The sequence below is a fragment of the Cyprinodon variegatus genome, unplaced genomic scaffold, assembly GCF_000732505.1.
Source record: "Cyprinodon variegatus isolate N-32 unplaced genomic scaffold, C_variegatus-1.0 Scaffold284, whole genome shotgun sequence".
In the NCBI taxonomy this organism is placed as follows: domain Eukaryota; kingdom Metazoa; phylum Chordata; class Actinopteri; order Cyprinodontiformes; family Cyprinodontidae; genus Cyprinodon; species Cyprinodon variegatus.
In genome coordinates, this window is record NW_015150737.1 from 240400 (window position 1) to 250579 (window position 10180).

At 37.2% G+C, this 10180-nt stretch overlaps 2 protein-coding genes across 3 annotated transcripts in view; both read left to right on the plus strand.

The window, feature by feature from the left end:
* Positions 1-3253, plus strand: part of LOC107090180 (glycogen synthase kinase-3 beta-like) — a 30318-nt gene extending 27065 nt beyond the window's left edge. The window contains exon 11 of the mRNA XM_015383423.1: positions 364-3253. Coding sequence (XP_015238909.1) covers positions 364-425 — 62 coding nt within the window. The 3' untranslated portion in view covers positions 426-3253. The remainder of the gene's footprint in view (positions 1-363) is intronic.
* Positions 3254-5176: 1923 nt separating this feature from the next.
* The window catches only part of LOC107090169 (zinc finger protein 706-like), a 14304-nt gene continuing 9300 nt past the window's right edge, over positions 5177-10180 (plus strand). The window contains exons 1-3 of one of the 2 annotated variants that reach the window (XM_015383408.1): positions 5177-5223; positions 8671-8821; positions 9060-9174. In XM_015383408.1, coding sequence (XP_015238894.1) covers positions 8687-8821; positions 9060-9155 — 231 coding nt within the window. In that variant the 5' untranslated portion in view covers positions 5177-5223; positions 8671-8686 and the 3' untranslated portion in view covers positions 9156-9174. The remainder of the gene's footprint in view (positions 5224-8670; positions 8822-9059; positions 9175-10180) is intronic. The other variant, XM_015383409.1, reaches the window with a different exon arrangement.

The following is a 10180-nucleotide window of genomic DNA, read 5'->3' on the forward strand; positions in this document are numbered from 1 at the left end:
GAACTTCCTGACCTCAAACCTTGTGGGCGGGACTAAGTTCGGAATGGCACCTAGGCTAGCCAAACGGTGCCAGGGAATTGGAACACACGGTTTTTGATTCTCTTCCCTATTCAGCAAACATTGTTGATCTAGTGAGAAGAGCGCTGGAATAACGAGGCAACGGTCCATTCAGGGATTTAAAAAGAACAATCAAATCTTTTAATGGATTCTTAAAGCCGCAGGCAGCCGGTGCAGCGTTATGGCGCTACTGCCAGCAAGACGAGCTGCATACGTTCTTGGACGTAAGATGGCCGCAGGCTCAGACGACGGCTCGTTGTTGAGTCGCCTGGTTAAATTTTTGTTCCTGTTTATTCTTTTCCTCAGATGGTCCCGGTTCAGATTCATCTCACCACAGCTCGGTACCAGGATCCCTCAACAGCATCTGAAGCAGCGTGTCGCCGTCCACCTGCAGGCCTCTTTCTCTCGCACACACACACTGCTGCTGCTGCTGCTTTCTGTCCTCTAAATAATCTGTACAGTAAATCTGTTAAATGACTGTTAGCTCTGTAGCTGCTGGCGTGGAAACGGCAGGAGGTTTGATAGTGGGGGCTGGTCCTCTGAAATAGAACGTCTTCTTTTTTAATTAGCCTTTTGTGTTAATTTATTTGACTTTCTGTATGATGTGGCAACATATTATTATGATTTTTATTCCTCTGTGATTTTAAATCCCAGTTTTAAAGCGATGGACTGAATTCTGTCCGAGCGACACCAGAGTCGGGTCTGCAGGTGATCCGGCCTCTCGGCTTTGGTGCAAATAGAAGCACTAGCACCAGCTACGCTTAGAGATGCATTCCTGAAGCTGTTGTTGCCAGGCAACCGGCTGATTATATTAGCTAACTAGCTTCGTAGCTCAAAGATGTGATTCCCGAACGGCTTATTTTAAGACGTTAGACGGATTGAAGCTCAGATGGTTTGACTTCAGACAGTGGACGTTTTTTTTCAGTAGCAGAGGCGTCTGAAAATAGATCAAAACGTAGAAATGTAAACTAGAACCAATCTGGTTGTTAGAACAAGTGATTTCCAGCTTTTAATGCAAAATCCTGCTGAGTATAACTCGCTTCGCTTCGTATGCGAGAGCCAACCTGACCGCAGGTTGATCAGCGGCTGAATATAAATCACTCAGAAACAGTCGGTCTTTATTAGCCGCCTCAAAATTAGCATCTGTTGGTGAGCGCCCTCCGCTGGATGAGGGAGGGAATTTTTTCAGGTTGGAGAAGCGACGGCTCAGTCCAAACACTCTCCATCCTCCAATGAAAGGAAAGGAGAAGCTTCCACCTTTCAGCAAAGCTTTGATCACAAATATCTGTTTGATGAAAGATTACGACTGTTGTTCTTATTAATGAGCAATAAGGAAAAGTTTAATCAGTCGACGCTCTAAAGAAATCTGAAACGAGTCGTTTCTGTGAAAACTTCTCATGTTTTTGGTCCCTATTTTAAAGGTTTTCTATATTTAAACATCCTCAAAACACTTCTTTTTATTATCTATGAGTATCACCATGTTTTCGGGGAGGAATTAATCCAAATTCTTTTAATTTTTTATTTTTAGCGGTGATCTGAAGGCCCTTAAATCAAGCTGAGGAGTTTTTTTATCGGAAGTGTTGGAGTTTTCCTGCTTATCCGATGGAATAAAAGCTGCTTTACGTTCAGTTCTTTTGACGTGCTGAAGATGAGGCAGATGTTGAGGTTTCTGGGAGCTGCTGTCTTTCTGTCTCACATTCGTTTGAGGACAGAGAATTGAAACTTTTAACCAGGAATTGAGAATTTAGAAACCCGGCGAATGTTTTTCCTTATGTGTGTCGGAGATTCTTCACGCCTGCCAACTGTTTTAGGGTTAGGAGCCAGATTTTAGTCGGAGCGCTTGGAAGTTTGTAGTTTTAGTATATTTGATACTCCGGTTCCATACGGACCGCCTGCTGTTTCTAGCTGCTGCCTGAGCTCCTCTCGCTGTTTAATTCACACATTAGGAGGAGAGTCGCTGCCAACTGGTTTCTAACTGGGAAGCTGCCAGTCTGATGAGGTCACTGCCGCCCACATGCCCGCTTTATGTCCACACGGCGCTGCTGATCGTCCCCGCAGGGCGCGTCGGCGCTCAGAGCTGTCAGGATTACTACGGCAATGAAAAAGCGTGAAAATAAAATAAAAACCCTGCAGGGAGGAATCAGTCCGGGCCGATTTTTTTCTCCTCGACTCTCAGAAGCCATTGATTTCCTCACTCTTATTGCACATGTAAATATCACTGATTTTATTTCTTTCCTTTTTATTAAAGACAGAGTCGGTTAAATTTGACCTTCCTCATTCTGTCGATGAAGATGTCTTAGTTTGTAAATACGTTTTTTTTTTTTTTTCTCCACAATTCAAAATGTAAATAAGGAAAAAAAAAAAATCGAACTGCCACTCATGTTTGCAGATGATGTTTTTCTCTCTCTGTCATTTTTTGTGAAAACTGTGAAGAAACTCTGCGGTTCTCCTTCCATCGGTCCTCTCCGGGTCCGTCCCGAGTTCTGAGAGGGTTCTGTTCTGAAAAGCCGTCTTCCGCTCTGATCCTACTTCAGATTAAACTCAACTTGACTGAATGTCGCTTGTTTTCTGTCCACCTCTTTGTCTGAAAACTTAAACTGCTTATTTTTGTGGTTGTTTCCATTTATAATTAGATCTGAAGCATTTTAATTTGTAGTTTTATTATGTTTCCAAACATTTTGAGGAGTTTTCTGCCATTTTTTGACCTGAAAAACTGATCCTGGAACGAGTTCAGATTAAGAGCTCTGACGCTTCTTTTTTTAGACCAATCTGGATCTGATCATTGTAAATAAAATCCAGCCTCTTTTTCTTCTCGGTCAAACATTTTGTTTAATAGTAATAAAGTCTGAAGGGTTTGAAATCTGAACCAAACCCATTGCTGGAGTCACATGTCCAATTTAAAGCCTTGATCTCAAAGCGTCCAGAAGCCATAAAACAAAATAAACTGTGAAATTAACATTTTTATCCTCATTAATCGAATTTCTAAGTTGGTGCGAGAACAAACGGTTTATCTTTGTCCTTTGACTCATGATCTTCAGTCACATAATCATAATAAAATAAATCATGAACCAGAAATTCAGTCATAAGATTATTGAAACTGAGGTTTAACCCAATCATGAGACTTAAGCAAGAAACATTTAATTTCTTTCTGTTTCTATGCAGACATAGAAAATTATCAGACTTCCAGATGATGTAGAGGCCCTCTAGAGAGAAAAAGAATGTTAAACGTGGACATATTTTAACGTTTCTGGGGCGATTGAAGTATTTAAAGCAGGTTTTTGTTTTGCACAGTTCTGGATATATAGAAAATGTGATTTTCAACTCTCAAATTCGTTCACTTTTGTTTTAAATAAGTCACAAGAGCATTCTGAGCACTTTTTACTCTTGTTTTCTACTAAAGACAGATCAAATCTGACCGTCTTTCTTAAATAGTCCTTCATTTGTAACCTCCTGACGCTCAATAGCTAAATATTGCAATAGGCAGAATTTCTTATCTGGTTTTTTAAATTAATTTTGTAGTTGATTACATTTTTAGAAATGGACCAAAATTTTAAACATCTGAAATATTAATATTTGTTTAGCAGATTAATCTGCATCGAAGGGAAGCGGTTTCTTTATATTTCTTTGTCTGGACTTCTGTATAGTTAGAGGTGAGATCAAATCACGCCGCTTCTAAACCAGGCGGTCTAATTATTCAAATCAGAGATAATCGATTTGAGGCTCTGTTTTGTGTCTCATTCCTCCGAAGTTTTATTTTTCTTATTTTTATTATCATCCAAGTTCTAAATAGATCCAACAGAAGGAAGGTAATTTATTTTGGATGTTTTCTGTTCAGGTTACTCAGCTTTGTGAGCCTGAATGTTCATTTACCATGTCTTACCTGTAGAGGGCGTTGTTCAGACAGGAAGTGTTTTAACTAGCTCCTCTATCTTCTCCCATTTGGATCAGAACCCTGCACAGTCTGACTGATTATTAAAATCCTGGGCAGTATTTCAGAGAAATGTTTCACATTACCTCAAACCTCAGTTTATCCTGATTAAACTGATGCTGACGTGTCGCTCGTTGTTTTAGTCTTTTGTTTTCTTTTCCTTCTGTGATAAGCTGTTAATGTTGGACTGTTCAGGTGATGGAGAAGGTTGAAGGGGAAAGGGAGAGAGAAACACAAACCTGTCCGTCTCTGTTGTCTGTGTGTATGATATCGACTCATTTACTGTAATAAAGTGGTGAAACTGTGTCTGAAGCGTCTGTCTGAATCCTTCCTCGTTTTCTTTCCCATTTCATCGCTTCTCCACACTTCAGAACCTGATACTTCCTGGATCATTGAATGAGGTCACCTCTAGGATGCCAGGATCCAGTTTTTATTCATGGAAGCAATTAGAGGTGGTGGACTCATAGTAGCTTAGCTTTCCTTTTTTTCCCAAGGCAATATTCATCCCAAACATTCAGGATTTAAGGAAATAGCTGCACCACGTTTCTGGTCTGGTTAATCTGTTCTCACACTTCCACCAACGTTGAATTGAAGAAGCTGCATCGATGGCAGCACACCTCTGAAGTTAGTCCTGATATATATTTTTTTCAGATTTATTCAACTTTTATGAGCCTCAATTTTGTTGAGTTTGGTTTAGTATTTATTTTAGTACATCTTTCAGACAGTAAATGAACATTTCTATTCTATAAATGGCAGCAGTGATCAAATGTAAACAGTGTGTGAGGAAAAAAAAATAAATTTTGACTTTATGAAGCCTTTAAAAATTGGAAATAAGCAGCACAATATAATATTTATATAATATTTCATAACGCAGAATATTAGTTACAATATTCCTAACAGCAGCTTCCTGCATGTGAGGCATGTGCACCTGTCTTCAGAGGTAAGCCTTATAAGAATATAGTGATTTTATCATATAAAAGTAGTCATTCTGTTATAAACTTTAGTGATATAAGCTTGGGCTCTTTCACAGCTTTACATATAATTATTGGATTAAAATCTACTGATATTTGCAAAAAAATTGATTCAATATATGTTTCATTTCACTAAGGAAACGTTTTTTGTTGCAGTCCCACCTCTGACCAGCAAGGGGCGCAGCTTATTACTCGGATTGTTAACCCAGAGCTCAGCATTCATAGAAGAAGAACGAAGAAGGGAGAAGTCGGAGTTGACTCTCGAAGGTAATTCTCGCAGTTTATTGGTTTTTCTTCCACTTAAAGCTCTGTTTATCGTGGTTCAGTTAGAAAATCACCTAGAAACTGACGGTTACTTTTCAGATATGATACTGTTTTGTTATAAAATACGTTTTAGCTGAATGAAACTTAAGCGCTGCTAAGCTAGGAGCGCGTTAGCATCAAGGCGACGCCGGCGGCTTGGAAGAAAAAAAGCTCAAAAACGCGGTAGTTTGTTTCACATTAAACGTTTAATTAACTTTTACAGATAAAACGGCTTTAGCAGACTGGGTCTGAAGCGGTTGATTTATATTGGTAGTAATTAGCGGGTTTCTATTTCGTCAGTCGTCGAAGCTAACGAACTAGCTCTGACGATGAAGTTCGTATCAGATTTGTAGCTTAATGACTTTCTAATTAAATTTAATATTTTAGTCAGTTGTGCGGCTTTTGTAATAAAAAATCCAATTAAATTAAGAAACTTCCTCTTAAAAACGGAATTTTAAAATATTTACATTTTCAGCATTTATATACTTTGAAAGTCTTCTGATACTCCAATCAATTCAAACAGTGAATACTTCTTTGATAATTACAGCTTCAGCTAATAAAATTATTACATTCAACCAATGTTTTTAAAATGAATATAGAAACGTTTATCATATGTTCATCTATAGGGAAGGCTGCTGGATGTTCTGTTGTCTAATCTCTAATAAAACTCAGATTAAAGATTAAAAGGCTGTATCATATGGAAAGTTAAGTGGAAGGAAAAAATATGTTTGAAAAAGGAGTAAAAGCGACATTATTGAATGGATTGTGGGCAGAGTCATTTAATGGCAGCTTCAACTGCAGCTTGAGTCCATATTTTATGTCAGAATAATCTCAGCTGGGCCTTGGGGAATAAAGGAAGTTTCCCAGTGGACCAAAATCATCCTCTTAGGTCAAAGTGAATTTTGCATTTAACTTGGAATTAAAGGTCCAACAGTCTGGTGATATTTCTTCTTGGTCTGATGTGATGTTTTCCACAGTCTGTCGTGAGTTTGGAGCCATTTTTTCTGATAGGAATGGCCCGGTTTTCAGGTTGAAAGTTAGTAGTGCCGGGAAATATTGGAGCACTTCATGCTGAGCTGATGAGCTTTAAACAGACGCTGATTAGATTTTTCACAAGGATTCGGCACCGATTCACTCTAAATTCAATCATTGATTCTTCCCCTCTCAATTCCCATAGAGTCGGTCGCTAATCTCCAAGGTTTTCAGAAGTTTTAACCATATTTTATAGAAACATATTTTCATTTTCTGATATTTCTATGGTAGTCTCTCTTTTCTCATTTTTGCATTTGTCCAGTAAACAATCACTAGCACTCTAAACTAAGGAAGAGGATTAGGGCCACTGGGAAAAAAACAGTTAACTGATTTTTAAATTTTATTTCAGTTTAGTATGGGAAAAAAGTCTGAGATTAAAGTCAGAATTCTGACTTTTTTTCACATACTAAACTGAAATATTATGTAAAAATCAGTTAACTTTTTTTTTTTCAAGTGGCCCTAATCCTCTTCCGTACTAAACACCCCTGTGTGTAATGGCTGTAAATCTTAACCCTATCTTTAGTCAGGTTACTGAAATATTTCCTTTAGATGTAACTATTTCAATCAAACTGGTTCTTAAATATTCGGAAATAAAATGTATATCAATTGAAAACATGCGAGTTAAGAAACATGGTTTTATTTTTGTGAAAAGAGGGAAGATCAATTTATTTTTGAATTGTCTGCTTATGTTGTAACAGTTTAGTTTGTGCTGCCAGAAAAATAAAGATATTTCCTTTTTTTCCCGACTTCATTAAAACTGAGTTTATTTGATTACCATGTTGACTACTGACATAAAGAAAAACATTAAATGTTTTCTTTTGTTGTTCTCCATATCTAAATCAGGGCTTGATGTTAAGGGTTTTTACATCTTACATTTCATCTGCCCAGAAACAATTTTTACTTGCCCAGTATAATGTTTGATAAATATAGTTCCTAATATTCATTTTTGTATATATAATCAATGAAACATGTTTGTTTTTGAAATGTTTCCAGGTTCCTGGTGTGTATCTGCATGCGTCAGATAATGAACTCAAGCCTACATTACCGTGTTAACATGCTTTTCAATCCTTCCTGCACATTCTTTTCAAACTAAACTTTGCTTTAAACTGTTGTGTGCTTGGGAAAATATAAATTGTAATGTTAAAAATCTAAAAAAAAAAAAACTTGACAGGTTAAAAACTTAAGATAAATCACAAGACAGAAGTCAATGTCACAAATGAAAAACTTTTATTTTAGAGTCACGGTATATTTATACAAGATAATACTATTAATATAATGTTACTTTTCTAGAGAATCATTATAGTTATTTTATTCAGGGTTTCCACAGTCTGACATCATTTCAGAATTCCCTGACAAAATAAATGCAGCAACAAGACAATAATAATAACATAACAGGTCACCAATCTAACATGTTTAGCTCTATAACATTTAAATGCACCTCTCCAATGTCTAAGAGAAAAAATTTTTATGAAAATTTTTTAATGTATGACCTGTACAGAAGACTGCCATATGATAGTCATATTTACACTGTGTGCATGGCATACATTATGCTAATTTTCCTAATCCCTGAACAATGATTTTTAATCTAGGGTTATCTGGGTAGAGGGTAAAATAGATGGTGGGTGTGTTACTGTACATACTTTTTTTTTTGCCTTGTGGTTGTTTTGTAGTCTGCTAACTCAAAAAAATGTGTCGGATTCACGTCAATTCCCAAAAATCCCGCCAACTGGCTGAAAATCATGCGAGAATGTGTACAAAACAACAAAAATGGCGCCGCCGACGCTTCTGGGTCGTTTTCATTGAATGTCGGTGATTTTAAAGTAATTTTGACTAATTTTTTTTTTTTTTTGCGATCATTGCACTTGCACAGCGGGAAAATGCAATGAAATTTGTTCTCTCCCAACAATAAAAAATACTTGCCCCAGGTGATGGTTAACATCGAGCCCTGTAAATTAATCTTGATCTGAGCTAAAGTTAATTAGAGGTAATCCAGGTTCTTTACTCTTCATCATCACAGCCCTTTTCTCTGTGGTTTTGATTATATTACTTTATTTATGCAGTTTAGTGTTTACTAATAGGATACATTACTTATAATTGCTGTAGAGGTCATCTGTGTAGATTAAGGTTTACTTTTAGAGGTTTGACCCTTGGTTGGGATTCAATACGTCGCCTGCAGGCTCCCATTTTTCATGCAGCTTATGCTGCTTTTAGTTCAGCTCCTTTTTTTACCATCAGAAATTAAACTGCTGTTTTGTATGAGAATGTCTCAGAGCTAAAGATTAAAGTAAGTTTAGGTTCTGGAAAAGGTTCTAGCCCTTTCTATAAAGACTGTTTATTGGAAAATGGCCGCCTCTGAAACCTTTGCCCCTCCTCCTGCAGGTTGAAGCTGAGAGCCATGGCTCGAGGGCAGCAGAAGATCCAGTCCCAGCAGAAGAACGCCAAGAAGGCGGCAGAGAAGAAGAAGTCTCATGGCGCCGACCAGAAAACAGCCGCCAAGGCAGCACTGGTCCACACCTGCCCCGTCTGTCGGGTTAGTACCAACAACTTCCTCTAACTCATCAGATGGAAACTTTAAAATTTCTTTAAAATGATTTTGACAAAACTTTGCATTTTTATATAAAAGAATCTCTTTTAATTAACTTATCTTGGATGCATTTGAGCTGAAACCTTCTGGTTTTTGGATGGTTCCTTCTCTGTTTGAGCCACACGTTCTCAGTTCTGGTTCCCATCATCATTATAATGCTCCTCATCTTCCTCCTTGTTTTCAGACGCAGATGCCAGACCCTAAAACCTTCAAGCAGCACTTTGAGAGTAAACATCCCAAGTCCCCCATGCCGCCTGAGCTGGCCGACGTTCAGGCATAAAGGAAAAACCCGAACCAGGGTGAGTCGCCTGAAGCATCAACTCATTACAGCCTGATTTAAAACGGCAAACTTTCATTTGTTTACTGTAGTAGTTTTTACATGACATGCGAAGCAAAACATGTCTCCTGTTAGACTCAGTGAAAAAGTGTATACTAGGGTTGTCATGTTTATAAAATGTAAAACTTTATACCACAGCATCATTTTATTCAAAGCAAGGTTATTTCTGGTTAAAATCTGCACAAAAAATACAATATGACAAAGTTTACTTCAATTATTTTATTAGTGTCTTAAGTCTCTGGAGGAAAGAAATAAACAGAAATACAATAAAAAATAAATGACAAAACAATTAAAGGTTGCTTTTAAACATTTAAATTTCCCTTTGGGATCAATAAATTCATATGTAGGTGATTATGTTAAAAACAAGTGTAATTTAATTCTAAAACCATAAATAAATAAATTGGTGGAATAATTTTAACAAAGTAAATTTTATAATTTATATATTCCTATCTAATTATGTTATATATTTTCAGTTCTCCTTTAATATAAATAATCGTGTCACTTTGTTGTTTTAAACAGTAGACCAGATAACAGCGACAGCACTGATAATATTGTGTATTAGTGGTGCAACAGATCACAAAACTCACGGTTTGGATTGTGTCGCGGTTTTGAGTCATGGATCGGACAGTTTTTCGGATAACCAAAATAAGAAAGACTATATATATATGAGTCCTTGGTACTTGTTGATGGCTATAAAATTATTTCAAAGAGCATTAAATTGGAGTTGTTGATCATTCCTGTATAAACGCTGGATTCTGTCACTAAAGACTGTTTAAATGGAGCAGTGATAAGTGGTCATACGGCTTTTTCGTGCCGCAGCGCCCACATACCGTCATTGGCCGCGTCCGAACGTCCGCCCTAACTCCTAGATTCCTCTGTTACTATATAGACTTCAGAGATGGGAAGTAACGAAGTACAAATACTTCGTTACTGTACTACTTATTTTTATGGCGACTTTTTACTTCTAC